At 31.3% G+C, this 17,643-nt stretch overlaps 1 protein-coding gene across 1 annotated transcript; it reads left to right on the top strand.

The window, feature by feature from the left end:
- Window positions 1–10,913: 10,913 nt before the first annotated feature.
- LOC107923890 (squamosa promoter-binding-like protein 1) lies at window positions 10,914–17,606 on the top strand. The gene is made up of 10 exons (XM_016854065.2): window positions 10,914–12,242; window positions 12,398–12,579; window positions 12,995–13,491; window positions 14,239–14,313; window positions 14,396–14,503; window positions 14,602–14,719; window positions 14,838–14,979; window positions 15,145–15,295; window positions 15,924–16,559; window positions 16,940–17,606. The coding sequence occupies exons 1-10, from the start codon at window positions 11,641–11,643 to the stop codon at window positions 17,384–17,386; spliced, it is 2,958 nt and encodes a 985-aa protein (XP_016709554.1). The 5' UTR covers window positions 10,914–11,640; the 3' UTR covers window positions 17,387–17,606.
- Window positions 17,607–17,643: the final 37 nt, after the last annotated feature.

Here is a 17,643-nt window from a genome sequence, read left to right as displayed (position 1 = left end):
AAATGACCCAAACGTCACGGCATGAATATCCGATTTATTTCTTAGGTTCAAACAGGAACTCTACTGTCTTTATTATCATCATACCATCTCAATTCCATAATCAAGCTATTCATGCTATATTAATTCAAATACAATTCAACACATACATTAGTAATATAGTTGTATTATTTACATACAACTTACCTTGGATTATAAAATTTGGCGACTCGTCAATTTAGTCGATTTGCTTGGCTTTTCCTTGATCTAGGTTCGAATTTGGCAATTCTTGATCTAACATAGCAAAATGCACTCATTTAATCACTAAATAAAATTAAGAAATTAAAATTCACATCTTCGGTCAAATAACTGCTTTGCCCTTAAACTTTGGCAAAATGACCATTTTACCCCTATGTTCAAAAATTGATTTTTATCGAATTTCTTCGCATCGTAAGCTTAGATGAACTCTTTTAATCTTATAGCAACCATAAATTCTCTCTATTTTACACATTTATCATTCATTTTACAACTTGTGCAAAATAGTCCCTTTAGGTGTTTTCATGTTAACACCTTTCACAAAAGTTGTCTATTACACAACTAAGACTCATATTCTTCCATTAAATTTCAGAAAACATCCTAAATTCTCTCATGGAAAAACCCTAGACCTTCAACCATTTTGTATGATATACCCCTCATTTGAAAGCTCATGCTTCAAGGGTCTCAAAAATGCAAAAATCATCAACAAAGTGTATGGAAATCACTTACTTGTAAGTCAACTAAGTAGATGAAAATTTTGAGCTTTCAAACCCCCTTCTATGGCTGATTTTCGGTGGTGTATGGGAGAAGAAAAGAAAATATGACAACTTTTCTTTATTTTACTCAATTTTCTAATGTCATCAAAACCTAACACTTTAACTAATTGATTTCCTTGTCCTATGGCCGGCTATGCTTTCATTTAAAGGTCTAATTGCCCTTTAAAGACCCCCAATTTTGGTTCTCTAGCTATTTAACACCCTTAGCTATCAATTTGAGACTTTTGCACTTTATGCACTTTAGTCCTTTTTCACAATTGTGCTCACAAACGTTAAAATTAACTCACCAAATTTTTCATACACTCCTATAATCATACTATGACTCTAAAATAATAATAAAATAATTTACTCAACTCTGAATTTGTGGTCCCGAGACCACTATTCTAACTAGCCCAAAATTAGGCTATTACATTATCACACACGAATCAAATAACATTTCTAAAGATACCATTTAATCTATATAAAAAAACTTTTAGCAAGTACAACATTTATATCATTCCATTCTCATGTATCCATTTCAGATTCAATATTCACATTATTTAAACAATTTCATTTCCCATCACGTTTATTTTCATTGCCTGGAGAATTATAAAATATGCCTCAGATACACGGGATAATAATTCCCACATAAGTTGGCAATAGGGACATTAACCATTACTCAATGCTGCTCATACAAGCTGCTGAGACTCAACAACAAGTGCTAGATTCTGGTTATTAGTATGATATCCACCACTGGTACATAGTACTTAATATATATAACATCAGCACAAAGTGCCTGATACTGTAACACCGGTATAAAGTACCTGATAATTGTAATCACTGGCATATAGTACCTGATAAACCCTAATAACATGTCATTTGTATCCTAACTATTCACCAAGTTCACACGAGCCCTGCATCACGTATTCAATCTTTTTCATTCTTTTTAACATTTTCGTACACATATCAAACAACCATATACTTATTCATTTCCGTTCACTTATCAAATAACCATATACTTGTTATTTAAACCAATTAATATTCCATAACCGTTCCATATCATATAACCATTCGTGTTAGCCACATATATCGTACTTTGCACTATAGTTCTTTCGATGCCAATAATTATTGTATTACAACAATTAAACTATCAAGAGATTAAATAACACAATAATAAACAATCATTAAAAAAATTAAGTCTTAAATGAAACTTACCTAATTAAAATCGGCAACGAATACTACACCAATGAATTTTAGGCAAAATTTCCTATTTTTGCGTTTATCTTTCGATTGTTTCAAATCTCAATTTACAATATGATTTAATTCAATTAATCAATTTCAAACATCTCAAAACAACCTATTATGATCGTGAATTAATTCAATTTCATTTTCAAATGTGCTCTAAATTTTTGCATTTTATTCAATTTAGTCCCTAAAATCTAAATAGCTATATCTATCAAATTTGAGATCTAATTTTTAAACCAATTACAATTACCTCCTTATGCAGCCATCTAATTTATATAATTATAGAAATTTAGTATTAATTTTAAAAAATTTACATTTTAGTCCCTAAACTCAAAATTAACAATTTCACTCTACAATTTAGTCCATACTTCATATCCAAGTTTAACCACTAACATAATAGCATCAAAAACTATAAAATTCATTAATGGTAACTTTAGAAATATTTAACAATTTTGAAATAGAGATACGTATTAGTTAGACCCAATTGCAACAATCTCAAAAATATAAAAATTATAAGAAACGGGCTCAATTTGGACTTACATGCAAGAGATTTGTGCTGGATCAACCTCAAAGCTTGGTAATGGTGTTTTTGTTTCCTAATTTCGGTGGGGTGAGCTATTGGAGAAGATGAATTAATTTTTTTTACTTATTTTAACATATATTTTAATTATAATTAAATATTTATAGTTCATATTCTAACTTAATTTCCTCCACTAACCACCCACTAACTTTTAAAAGGTATAATTATTATATAAATCTTCTCACAATTATTAAATAAATAATTTAGTTAATAAAATTCAATAGTGATTAAGTGTTATGTATTTTATAATTTAATTTTTTTTAATTGACCAACCAAACATTAAAATTATTAGTCTAAAATTTAATTCACTTATATAATAGCTCCATAAATATTCAGCACTAATTATTTATGAGCTCGGTTTATGAAAACGAGGTCCTGATACCTTATTTTTCAAAATCACTGACTTTCAGTACGCACCAGTTGTACCTTGACTAACTAATCAATTAATAAAAATTACCAGATCAAAATTTAATAAAACACTAAAATAAGTTCATAAATGTTATTAAATAATATTTACTGACTCGATCATTAGAATATGGAGTTCCAAAACCGTCATTTTTAATACCACTGAAAAATAGGTTGTTACAGAATATCGGGATTTGCAGTGCTTATTAGGCGGAACTTTGGGATATTCTTGATGGTCTTGAGCAAGCTTGAGAGCATAGTTGTTATGATGTGTTGTTAGAAACAAATTGTCTGGAAGCTTTGCATCATATTAAAAGTACTCTGATAATACATTAACCAGATTCGTATGTCACTTATGCCATCCGTTTATAAAGGAAAAAAAAAACACTCATTAAATTCTTAACCAAAACCAACAATTAATTAAGCCTCCAAAATTATGTTCTCTATACAAGCCTTTAATGTTGTTAACTTTATGCTCACTGGCTTTATCACGTGGTCATCGATAAAAAAAATTAAAAACATAAAAACAAAAAAAATCCTTACAATTTTCCATTATTTCTTTAAAACGTTGTTAAAAATTATTATAAAAATGATAAAAATCACAAAATATATAAAAATAATAAAAAACCATAAAAATAAATAAAAATAAAAATATGTCTATTAACAAAAAAAATTTTCGGGTGGGGATGTTTGACCCTAATCATATTGTTCAAAGTCTATCAGTGATTATATTCTTTTATAGTTTTTTATAATATTTTAATATTTATGTTATAAAAATATGATTTATTTTTTTTATCTTTGTTACCTTCATTCACAATAAAAAAAATCTAAAAAATATAAATAAAAAAACTGAATTTTTTGTCTTAAAAAACATAGATTTTTTTTAAATATCAGGATTTTATATTATTTTTAATTAAAATTATAAAATATATAAATTAACTAAAAATATACGCATTTGGAATCAACCTAAACAATGAATGTATATAGACATATTTGTCTAGCTCATTATATGCGTGACCACGAAAATAATAACAAAACAGATCAATTTGTGAGAAATTAACAAAACTTTTTGCTTAATATATCATTATTTCTGAAATTGATTATTATATAAAACATTGAAAAAGCTACGTAGGACGTAGTAATATTCGCATGCTTAGTATATTAATTATTAAGTTTATGATTCTTTTTCAGTTAAAAAGACTTCACCAAGGAATGTATTTAATTTGGCCTTAATTTTCATTTATTTTATTTTCAAACCTTTCTTTTACTGTTTATCTGATTAATATATAAAATAATATTTTTTATTAAATTATACTCTTAGTAATTATATTATGCGTAAGTTATAATGTCAGATCCAAATAATCGGGTTAGTGGAATTGGTTTGTGAAGTCGAGAGTGGTCACACCTCAATTTATTAAATTATCTTTGTGCATTTATTAATTAAGAAAGTACTAATTTGATCATCAAGTGTTAGTGAATCCACTCTAGAGACCTGAGTTCAAACCCCCTCCCTCTTATATTTTCATTATTTTTGACAATCTAATTGTCACACTTTAAAATATATGTACGATTCAATATCTAACTTAAGTAAGAAATGAGCAATAGGCTCAATAGGGCTCAATGGTTAAGAATTAGTACTCCTTCCTAAAAGTCTTAGGTTTGAGTTCGAGCCCTCCTTTTAAAAAAAAAATTGAGAATTCAGCAAGCCTTGGGGTAAATTGCATGTAATGCACTTATAGATTTTAAGGACTTCGTGAACCACACGGTTTCAACCTATTATACGGCTTGCCACACGATCGTGTCCTTCCTATAGGGTAAATTATTGTTTTCCGTACGATATTAGATTGTTACACAGCCTAGCCACACGACCATGTGACCCATGTTTTACAGTTTTACCTAGAAATTTGTGAATTGTTTAGTTAAGTCCTTATATAGCCCCTAAATTGTTTTTAGAGTTTTTATTCACTCAATTGGGTCCCTAATAGTATGTTTATTCTAGAATCTATGAGTTAATGGCAATTTACAGTTATATTGTATGGTATGTTAATGTTATAGGCTTTCTGTCATTGTAATATTGACAGCCTGTTACTATTAATATTGTTACCACTCTATTGAGTACATGTTAAACAGGTCTACTGCTACTGTTGAACTGAATACATGTTAAGCATGTCTATTATTTCTATATTGTTTTGTTACAAGCATGTCATATTGTATTTCATTGGGTGGGACGATATGAACAGAAGAGAAAGTGGCAATTTAATAATCTTCAAACAGCTGTGGTTCATCCACAACATAGTGGCAGTTTATCTGCAAACTTTTTATCTGAAAATACTGGTGGTTTACCCATAATTTTTACTGGCAGATTAAGAATAAATCAGTGGTGGTTAATCCATAACGCGATGTGTAACGGATGGAGGAGTTTTGGGAAACTCTTACTGTAGTGTGTAGTGGAGTTGGATAGGATCCTTTCTGATAAACTGAAATTGCATTGTCATTCATAAGCATGTTCATGCAAAAATGTGGATTCTAAAATATTATACTAATGTGTTGATTTGAAAAACTGATACTTTGAATTGCTATATGGTTGTGATTATTCTAAGAATTGTTAATTCATATGCTTTGTCTACTGTTAACTGTTTTATATTGATATTCTTGTGATTGGACTGACACTAAGCTTCTTAAGCTCACCCTCTTTAATTCCCATCTTCACAGATAATCATCAAGATTAGGACACGGACTCGGCATTCGGAGGGCTCGTCTCTGATAGTTTCTTTTTTTTAAAAGTATTCTAGACATATTATTTATAATTTCTGTTATTTGAGAACTATATTGCTTTATTTTGAACATTGGATTTTGGGTTAAGTCTGGCATGCATGAGGTTTAAATTGATTTTAGATTTGAAATTTGGAAATTGAATTATTGATGCATGAAAATCTGGTTTTTACAACCCTGTCGAATATCACTATTTCCGATGCAATATTATAAATGAGTTTTAAGTAGGAAATAAATTGAAAACAACTTTTGCCAAGTAAACATTGAAATCAATCAGTTTTTAAATTAAATTGTATATTTTATGAACATGATAAGTTTTTCTACTAAGATAAAAAAAGTTGTAAAATGACTGTTTAGTAAACTCCGATAATTGTATTAGGTCATTTCGGTGACTAATATAATTTTTTAAATTCGACCGCAACTTCTAGACTAGGTTTGGGAGGTTACATATAGATTTGGTCTATGCATTTTAATTTGGTTAGTTTTAGTCTCTACAATTTTTGAAATTTAAAATTTTAGTCTTAACCAAATAATAGTTGTTAAATTTATTATATTCTATTATCTTTCAAATTTTGATGCAATAAATATATTATCACATGTATAATGTTATGTTAATTTATTATTTCCACATATTATTCACAACAAGTTATTTAATAGATTTAAGGATCATCATTTATATCAATACTAAAAGTTTGAAATTATAAGAACTAAGAATGATTTAATTAGAGAACATGGACTAAATTTACCATTTTGCACATTGTACATAACTAATAGCAAAATTTAACTAAACAAATTTAACTGCTACTCTTATAGATCATGAGTGAAATTTTAAAATTCAAAAAAATATATGGAAAGGTAATCAATTCAAAGAGTGTTGGAACTAAAATTTATGCGAAATATAGAAAATAATAATAGAAAATTAATTTTTTTTTATAATGGGGAGTAAGTTAAGATTTCATATCACACAATATAATAAGAATGATTATTTTATACACCACTAATGAAGTAAAAAAAAAAAAACTCTAGAAACGAGTTAAAGTTGAATACGGATGCCTCTGTGGAGAGTGTCTCTGGCATAGTTGCAGTGGGTGGCGCTGCAAGAGATCACCAAGGTTCCTGGCTGTGGGGGTTCACCAAAGGGGTTGGATCATGTCCGCCGTTGATTGTTGAACTGTGGGGGCGTTTGAAGGGTTGTTGTTAGCTTGGGAAAAGGGTTGTAGAGGGTTGAGTTAGAGACGGACTGTTTGCAGGCGGTTGATTTGTTGCAGGGCTATGGTGTAAGTTGTTTGGCGATAGTCAACAGATTGCGGGAGCTTCTTAATCAGCTATGGGAGGCTCAACTAGTGCACATAGTGAGGACAAAGAATGAGGTGGCGGATGGTATGCCCCGATTTGCGTCGAAGCTTCAGTGGAACAGACAAGTTTTTGAGAAGCCTCCTTACTCGGTTAATGATTTGTTCTGTAATGACTGTAGGTGTAAACTGTTTTATTCTCCCTTTCCTAAAAAAAAAAAAAAACTCTACAAAATGATATAATTTGTTTGTTGGGTATAGTAAAAAAAATAAAACAATTAAAAATTATATTTAGTATGGTTTTAAGTCTGTTTATAGAAAATTTTTAGTACACTAAATATAATAAAATAAATATAGTAAAAGTATTATAGAGGTTATTGTATTAAAAATTGAATTGTATTTTATTTTTATTTAAAAAATAAATTAATTATTATATATTAAATTAAAATCAAAATTAATTATTTTATTAAAAATTAATTATTATATATCGAAATAAATTTCACCTGTCATGCTACAATAATTGACTGTTTTCCGTGGTGATGTCTCTATGGTAGTTTGTGCGTATAATAATCTTGTACTGTTGAAAAAAATTGATTCACAAATTATTAATCAGTCTAGTATGACCAATGATTGTAAATGCCAAACAATGATGATTGTGTACAGTGTAGTGATAGAGTGACCAAACATAAAGGGCTGTGATTTCTCTATCACGACATCTCAAATCGAATCATATTCTACAAACAGTCGCAGTGAAATATTACTCTACTTTTCAACATTTTTCCGTACAGGTCCACCGCATCGACTTGCCAAAGTGCGCGAAGCACCAGAAAAAAGAAACTTTCCTTGAAAGAGAAATCATAGAAAATAAGAAACAGGGGATCGTGGCGGTGTGATGATGGGGCCATCTCCGTTCAACATGGTTATGGCCTATGGGTCATTATCGCAATTCTATACAATTTTAATTTTTTTTTGAAGGAATTTAATTGAAGATAATTAGAATTCATTTTGTGGGTATATTTTTATAAAAAAAATTATATTTGAAAAAAAATAAAGTACTCATTTTTAATTAAAATGTTATTACGAAAATGGGATTGCATTTGTAAAAGAATTAGTTTTTTAAGCGCATGTTTACACGTTTAATTATTTTTATTTTCAAATATTAAATATATAAAAATATACAAAATGATGTAAAATTACTTTTGTTTACATAAATATAAGTGGATTTCTCCCTCATTAATAATATATGTAATACCTATATATTGCTTCTATAATAAATTTTTATTATTTTTAATTTATCTAATTATATTCAATAATTTAACCTTTGCTGTTATTTTTTAATAATAACATATAGTTAGTAATATATTAATAAAATTTTGAAGGTGTATATTAATAAATTATTATCTTAATATCAACTCACTAATATAAAGAGCGATAAATGATATTATTATAAGTTCAAACGTTTCTTCACATATGTGCTCTTTTATATTTTTATATATATTAAAGATTATAGTTGTATAAAATTTTAAATATATATATATATAAAAGTTAACATCCATAAATATCTTTACTATATTTTTTTTATGATTTAGTGGTTTTATTATATTTAGATTATATTGAGAAATTATTAATTAAGTTCGTGTCACTAGTTAACCAAATACTAATTCAGTTGTAAAATAATTAATTTTTTTACAAATAAATTATATTATAAAAGTGTATTTTTTTTGTCTTTTTATACTTATATAAAGTCAATAAAAACCTACGCCTAATAAGACTTAATCTTAAAACACTATATTTTTAAATTTTCGACTTTATTATTTTAACAAAATTTTATTTAATTATTATATAAATTTTTAATAAAATATTTGCCACACAAATGTTTTCACCCCATGTGCTACAATTTATTTTTTCTTTACCTAGTTAGCGTGACTTGATTGGTGATAATGAACTCAAACACTTTATTATTAGCATATTATATGCCAGTGAAATTTTTGAGAAAAAAATATATGAAAAATGAGATATGTTGCAGGAAATAAAAAAACTCACTAGACCAAATCCCAATCTTTGTTTTATATTATAATTATATTTCATATATGAAAAAGCTAGTTAAATTTATAGATATGATAGATAGAGTTAAAAAGGCTATTATATTAATTATTTTAATTATTTTTAATCAATTAAAATTTACAAAAATTAATTTAGAAATTATTTCATTAAAAGTTTTTTAATATATATTTTAAAAAAAATTACTCATAAAAAAGTTTAAAAAATAATAATTTAAAATTAAATTTTTTGACCACAAAAATTTTAATATGACAAATTTAGTGAGAAGAAAAGAATATCACATTATATGAAGTTTGAAATATTTATATTTATTTTAGGCTTAAATGCTATAAAAATATCTATAAAATAATTTACTAAAATCAATTAAGACTCTAATTGAAATGTGCAATTAATTGAGCCATTGATCAAAAATTAATAATTAATTAAGTCCTTGAAATATTGCTTTCTGTTGGAGTTCCTAATGGGCCGTTAAATGATGACTTGTTAGTTGAAATGGAGATTAATATGATAATTGACATGGAAAAAATGATGACACAGTGACTAACGTAGCATTTGACATTGAAAATTGTTGACGTGAATGACTTGATTTTTTAATATTTTATAAGGGTTTAATTGATTTTTTAATTATTTAAGCCTAAAAATTGTTATAATATAATGGAATTTAGAAAAATTATAAATAATATAAATATTATTCATATATAATGAAAAATTTTAAAAAATTAGAAATCATAAAAATAATATAAAGTAATAAAAATATTAAATGTATTTTTTTAAAGAAAAACAAATTTATTAAATGCGTTAGATATTATAAAATATTATCAATATATTATAAAAATATGAATGATTATAAAAATTAAAAAATTATATAAAATTTATTGACATGATAAAAAATGTATAAAAATATTAAAAATCTAAAACATATTAAATATTATTAAAAAGTTGCAAAAATATAAAAAAATATAAAAATTTTGTTATTTTGAAGGTTTGGAGTCTTTGGTTTTGGCAATAAGGGAAACAATGAGCTTGAAGTGTCATGGTGATGGGACTTGTATAGGGTTTTGAGTGATGTGTTTGAGTGGTAATTAATTTAATATTTGGTGGCTTAAGTTGGGTGGAGAACAATGATTTTAGTTGAAGAGAATATGAGAGGAAATTTGATAAAAATTGATTGAGGTATGATATGATCTAAGACTGTGTGTGAGGGAAAACAAAAAGAGTAATAATTTTTTATTATATTTTTTCTTAAATTATTAAAAATGGTAAGAAGGTGTAAAAATAAAAAATATTAAATATTATAAAATTAAAAAATTAAAAAAAATACTTTTCCTTTATAAATTTTTATAAATTTATAATAACTTTGATAATTTTTTATAATTTTAATAATTTTAATTAATTTTGTATTACTTCTGTATAGTTTTTTTTTTTGTTTTCATATTTTAAACAAAATTTTGTATAATTTATAAAAATCAATTAAATTCTTAAAAAGTAATTAGAAAATCAATGAAACTAACAATATTATGTCAACCATTAGGTCAGCATCTAACTGCTTATCAAAAAATTCGACCAAAAAATATATTTAAAAGCTTAATTGAACTAATTTTTTATTATCCAATTATTGCAAATTGACTTAATTAATATTTTAATTATTTTAAAAGAGTTTTTCGAGTTTTTATTTTATATTGATATAAATATATATGTTTATTATATTATATGATATCTTAATCACTTATTATTTGGTATTTTGTGAATTGTATTTGTAGACATGCGGTGTGCACCTTTACCCACTATTTAGGTTTCTTTCCTCTCTATGTTCCTCTCTCTCCCTTTTTCTTTATTTTCGAGTTTCTTTCTCTCACACGAATTTCATCGAACAGGTAAAATAAAGGGGTATTCTTTTATCAGTGATTTTATATTTTTAAAATCAATAAATTTATGATTTTTTGTGTGCCACGCCACACCAAACCATTACCCAAACACTTCCCTACAAAGAAACAAACACGTTCCCATCATCATTCATCATCCTCTGAGAAACCTTTTGGAACTTGTCTCAACTGCCGTTCACTTCCCGGCGAACACTTTCCCTTACTTTTTCCTACAGGCTGTTATCTTAGCAAGTAACCGTTAAGTCTGTTAATCTTTACCTTTAATTCTATATGCGCGGTTAAATTGTATTTTTTTTTCAGTTTTTTATGGAAATGTTGTGAGGTAAGGGGGGAAAAGAGCTCAGTGCTTTGATTTTGGGGTTCTGTGAAAAGTGGTCTCCTTTTCATATATAACTTGGTTTGGTATGTGGGTTGTTCTTAATTGGAATCATGGATGCGTTGGTGTACTGTTTTTGGACTTTTGGGGAAGAGCTGAAGCTGATCGCTTGTAATTAATTATTATAGTTTTTTCTATTTAGGGTTTTGAAGCTATCTCTAGCTGGGATAGCGTTAAAGTTCGGGGTTTTTCTTGTTAAATTGTGTTTTCTGAGGTTAAATTCCTGGGTTTGGATCTTCTCGTTATCTGGGTTTCATAAATGGAGGCTAGATTTGGAAGTGAAGCTCATCATTTTTATGGTATGAGTCCAGCAGATTTGCGGGCAGTCGGGAAAAGGACAGTGGAGTGGGATTTGAATGATTGGAAATGGGATGGTGACCTTTTCATTGCTAGCTCGATAAATCCGATTTCTGCTGATACCATGGGAAGGCAGTTTTTTCCTCTGGGGTCTGGGATTCCTGGGAATTCATCCAATAGTTCATCATCATGCTCTGATGATTTGAATCCGAAAGCTCAGAAAGGGAAAAGGGAATTGGAGAAGAAGAGAAGGGTTACTGTTGTAGAAGATGACAGTTTGAATGAGGAAACAGGTAGCCTTACTTTGAAGCTTGGGGGCCAAGGTGATCATGGCTATCCAATCAGCCAAGGGGAGATGAAAAATTGGGAGGGAACTAGTGGGAAGAAGACTAAGTTGAATGGAGGATCTGGAAATCGTGCAGTATGTCAGGTTGAAGACTGTGGGGCTGATCTGACCAATGCCAAGGATTATCATAGACGGCATAAAGTTTGTGAGATGCATTCTAAGGCTAGCAAGGCACTGGTTGGAAATGTCATGCAGCGATTTTGTCAGCAGTGTAGTAGGTAAGCATTTAAGATTTCCCCTGCTTTGTAGAAATGAATTAGAGAGGCTAGTTTAATCTGTAGAAGTTCTGACAGACAGAAAGTCTGGTGATTTTGTGTACTCCAATCCAAAAATAAAAATTTTGGATGATTTGTTGTTTCTCCTTTTTCTGTAGGTTTCATGTTCTTCAAGAGTTTGATGATGGTAAGAGAAGTTGTCGCAGACGTTTGGCTGGCCACAATAAAAGGAGGAGGAAAACTAACCCTGCCACTGTTGTCAATGGCAATTCCCTGAATGATGAGCAGACTAGTGGTTATCTACTGTTAAGTCTCTTGAAAATACTTTCAAACATGCATTGTAAGTATCTCAATGGCTTTTTGCTACAACCAATGCTAATGGGTTTATGTCTTGATAATAACCTTTGTTCATTTTTTTTCCTGAATAATGGGACTGGTTTTTCATTCTTCAAATCTTTTTTTTTTTTTTTGTGTGTGTGTGTGTAAGGCGATTTGATGGCCATATTTGAACAAGCAAGGCTAAAGGAATTTTAAATTAGTTTATACTTTCTCTAAATTTATGTTCTAGGTGAACTTAAGGAGTTCTTTCTTTTCCTTTTTCTCCTTTTTTCCATCAGAAGAAAACTTAGAACTAAGACACAGAAGAGCTGGAATCATTCTTGACATTAGCATGATGCTGTTTATCGTATTTTTTCCTGGGATATTTTGTGTTTGCATTTCATGGGGTGGATGATTCTGTTTTTCTTATATTACAGCTAACAGATCTGACCAGACCACAGATCAGGATGTGCTACCTCAGCTTCTACAGAGCCTTGCAAACCATACTAATGAACAAGGAGGAAGAAACATATCTGGGCTTTTGCCTGAACCTAAAGGTTCAGAAGCTGGTTCGGCTTTGTTTTTGAATGGTGAAGGCCCTCCTCGGCCTTTTAGGCAGCACATCACTGAAGCTGCATCAGAGATACCACAGAAAGGAGTTCATTCTCATGATGCTAGGGTTACCAATGTCCAGGGCAATGCAGCTGGATCGGTCAAGATGAATAATTTTGATTTGAATGACACATATATTGACTCAGACTATGGTGCAGATGACATTGAAGGGTTTCCTGCACCTGTAAATATGGGGACTAGTTCTCTTGATTGCCCTTCATGGGTCCAACAAGACTCTCATCAGTCAAGTCCACCACAGACCAGTGGGAATTCAGATTCAGTATCTGCCCAATCACCTTCTAGTTCTAGTGGTGATACTCAGGTATCTCTATGTTGCATAATATGCTTGATCGAATGCCATTGGTCGATAAAAATTCCATGGAATTTCTCTCTCACGCATAGGACATTTGCTAGATGGCTTAATTTTCTGAAGGAAGCTCAAATTGTGCCACAAGTTTGTGTTCTAGGAGTTACAATGGATAGTAGTCAAGCCTCTTCTCTGAGATCAATCTGTGAAGACTTTGTTAAGCAGCCTACCTAAATCCAATTTGCAATAGGTGAAGGGGCCCAACTTGAATATAAGAGTGCAAAAACCTAATACTTAGTAGATGTGGTGGGATGACATCGCATAACACTCCCCTTTACTTGTAGCTCAACAAGGCTTATGTGTAGACAACCTCACATGGGGTTTGATGGGAAGAAAACAGAACACAGCCCGAGCTTTGATACCACGGCAATAGATTGAGGAATCCAACTTAAGTATAAGACCACAAGAAACCCAAAATACTTGATAGATGTGGGATAAGATGAATTAGCCAACTCCTCAAACAGTTGTAGAGTGAGCCAGGTTATGGCCTCGTTAAGGAATCATGAACCACAAAGTTTAGCATGTTATGCTGACCTCAAGTATTTACTTCTAAGAATTCTGGACGGTTTCTGCTTAATATAACATAGGCAGGGAATTTATCTCCCATCCTACTGTCCTCGAGCAATATCTATAGTATCATAAAGTTATATGTTATTAAAACTTTAACCTCTGATGATTTGTTTTTGACTTTAACCATTTCAGAGCCGTACCGATAGGATTGTGTTTAAATTATTTGGGAAAGAACCAAATGATTTTCCTCTACTCTTGCGAGCACAGGTACATAAAAGTTTCTGAATGCAACTATACTTTAGGGTTTTATTGCTTAAAAATATACTTATGAAAATGTTTGAACTTCCAGATTCTTGACTGGCTATCTCATAGTCCCACTGACATTGAGAGCTATATTAGGCCCGGTTGCGTTGTTCTGACAATTTACCTTTGTCAATCCGAGGCTGCATGGGATGAGGTAAGCTTGATTTATTTGAAACTATGGATTTTTATCTTCTTTGCTTTTAAATTCTGTCAATTTCTTCATAATTTTAATCCTATGTCATCTTCTGTCAGCTTTGCTGTGATCTGAGTTTCAGTTTGAATCGGCTTCTGGATTGTTCAGATGACACTTTCTGGAGGACTGGATGGATTTGTACAAGGGTTCAAGATCAGATAGCTTTCATTTATAAAGGTCTGTTTGGTCATTATTGTTATCGGTGTTTATTTAATTGATATGTTGAAATGATTGGCCACGGGAAGGATTTTTTAATGCAGGATCGAATGTCTTGACCAATTCTTTTATGCTACAGGTCAGGTTGTCGTAGATACATCTTTACCTCTCGGAAGCAACGATTCTAGTAAAATTATAAGTGTCAAGCCAATTGCTCTATGTGCAACTGAGAGAGCTAAATTTTCGGTTAAAGGTGTCAATATGTCTCGGCCAGCCACAAGGTATTCTTTACGTTATTCTTGCAGTGATTATTCTTGTGTCATTGTAACCCTCAATGGCTTAAGAGTGTATATAAAATTAGATATAGATTTACTGCATTGTATGTTTTGCATTGGATTTCTATGCTTGCTTTAGAGCCTAAAATTTTCTTGCATTTCCTATCCTAGGTTGCTCTGTGCAGTAGAAGGGAAGTATCTGGTACAGGAAGCTACTCATGAGTTGATGGATGACAATGATGAGTTCAAGGCGCAGGATGAACTTCAGTATCTTAACTTTTCTTGCTCTATCCCCACTGTGAGTGGAAGAGGATTCATTGAGGTGATTTTTTTTTTGTACTTATAATTGATCCTATTGTTTTCCCTCCTTCCTTGCTGTTATCTTTGACAAGGATTATATGTGAATTCCAGTGAAGTTCCTTTCTAATGGAGTGAGAGTTTACAATGTAGATTGTGGATAATAGGTGTAGTTTTAATTCATCCAAGTTTGGTGTTAAATACTGGTTTGAGGTAACTCCTTGCATGGACTCCCTTTTTTTTTCTTGGTTTGGGGGGGGGGGGAAGGAAGGTGGGTGGGAGGAAGAGGCATGTCCTAGGGCTGAGTGTTTAATGGAAATGTTCTGAACTTCATCTAAGTTCTTAAAAGTATTTACAGTGGGTCGTAGAAGATGCTTGTGTGGTCTTCCATAAATTCATTTCTAGCTCTGTGACTATTGTATTTATGGTGAAAATGTAGAGGCATGACTCTTTCTGGTTTTCCGGTTGCATTGTGTTCTCCTGTCACCATGTTCATTTCATGGCATGGGAAATAAATAGAATCTACTGTAATACTTGCTTTTGTTTCTTTTTCTCTTTTCTTTTACGTACATCCATGTCATAAGATGCATCTTATATAATTTATTCTGAATATGCCTTTCAATAGCTGAAGTTGAGATTTCCTTGTTCTCCAGATTGAAGATGATGGTTATAATAGCAGTTTCTTTCCTTTCATAGTTGCGGAGGATGATGTTTGTTCAGAGATCCGTATGCTTGAGAGTTTACTGGAGATTACTGACGCTGAAGCAGCTGTTGACAGAACTGGAAAAATGGAAGCCAAAAATCAAGCCATGGACTTCATTCATGAAGTTGGTTGGCTGCTTCATAGAAGTCAATTGAAGTCTAGATTGGGCGACTTGGTTCCTAACTCAGCACCCTTTTCTCTAAGGCGGTTTAAGTGGCTTATGGAGTTCTCTATGGACCATGAATGGTGTGCTGTAATAAAGAAACTCTTAAATGTTCTTCTTGATGGAGTAGTGGGTTCAGGAGAGCACCCTTCACTTAACCTTGCATTAACAGAGATGGGTCTTCTTCATAGAGCTGTTAGGAAAAATTGTAGACCTCTGGTGGAACTCCTTTTGAGATTCATCCCTGAGAAAGGTTCAAGTAGATTAGGATTGGAGAACGAGATGGTAGCTGGTGGGATTCATGAAAGCTTCTTGTTTAGGCCTGATGCTCTAGGCCCTTCAGGTTTGACTCCTCTTCACATTGCAGCTGGTAAAGATGATTCTGAGGACGTACTGGATGCATTAACTGATGATCCTGGAAAGGTAATCCCTTATTGATTTATTTCTGAGCGTTCCAGGAAGGGAACTACAAGAATTGTTTTAATTTTCTAGCATGGTTTTTATGATATTCTGAAATGCGTTCCCCTGTTCTTCATTCAATCTGGATTCTGCCACGAGTACAGTTCCTTGATTCATAATTTATAGGTCTCTATTACCCATTTGAAGAGTGCACTCTTGTGATAAACTGCCAAGACACTCCCCCTACACTTCTACAAGGATTTGAACATGAGTTGTTTGCTTCAGAATTCTCTGAAATTGGGACCAAGTGTTTAACGTTAAATCTGAACATATTTCTGTTCTTTTCTCTCTTTTTTCGGGGGCTTGAATTTCATTTGAAGAGCAACTGTTTATTTTCTATTCAGGTCGGCATCGATGCTTGGAAGAGTGCTCGAGACAGCACTGGCTCTACACCTGAAGATTATGCTCGTCTACGTGGCCACTACTCATACATCCACCTCATACAGAAGAAAATTAATAAGAGACATTCTGAGCATGTGGTGGTTGACGTTCCCGGTCCCCTCTCTGATTGCAGCACAAACAGGAAGCAAAATAACGAGTCAACTTCTGGCTTTGAGATTGGCCAACTAGAATTAAGGTCCATGAAGCGACATTGCAAGCTTTGTGATCAAAAGCTGGCCTATGGGTATGGAACAGCCAGCAGGTCATTGGCATACAGGCCTGCGATGCTATCAATGGTAGCAATAGCTGCAGTATGCGTCTGTGTTGCTCTACTATTTAAGAGCTGTCCTGAAGTTCTGTATGTTTTCCGTCCCTTCAGGTGGGAATTGTTGGACTATGGAACTAGCTGAAGTCCAATAACTCTTCGTAAGTCGTTAACATTTAATAGGTGGCTTGTATCTGTAATCCGTTTTACGGTAGATTGTACAAGTAAAATTGAGATGTGGTGTATAACACCAGTGTTTGGACCAAGTTCCGGATGCAGTAATATTGTTTACACACACGTAACATACATATTTATTTGTGGGTCAGTCGTCAATGGAATGCTATCAATATATTAACATTATACAACATGCATGCTACTCCTCTCTCTCTCTCTCTGGGCTTT

This window comes from Gossypium hirsutum, chromosome A11 (assembly GCF_007990345.1).
Source record: "Gossypium hirsutum isolate 1008001.06 chromosome A11, Gossypium_hirsutum_v2.1, whole genome shotgun sequence".
Taxonomy (NCBI): Eukaryota; Viridiplantae; Streptophyta; class Magnoliopsida; order Malvales; family Malvaceae; genus Gossypium; species Gossypium hirsutum.
Note: the sequence above shows the minus strand (reverse complement) of the source record. Positions and strands in the feature narration are given on the sequence as shown.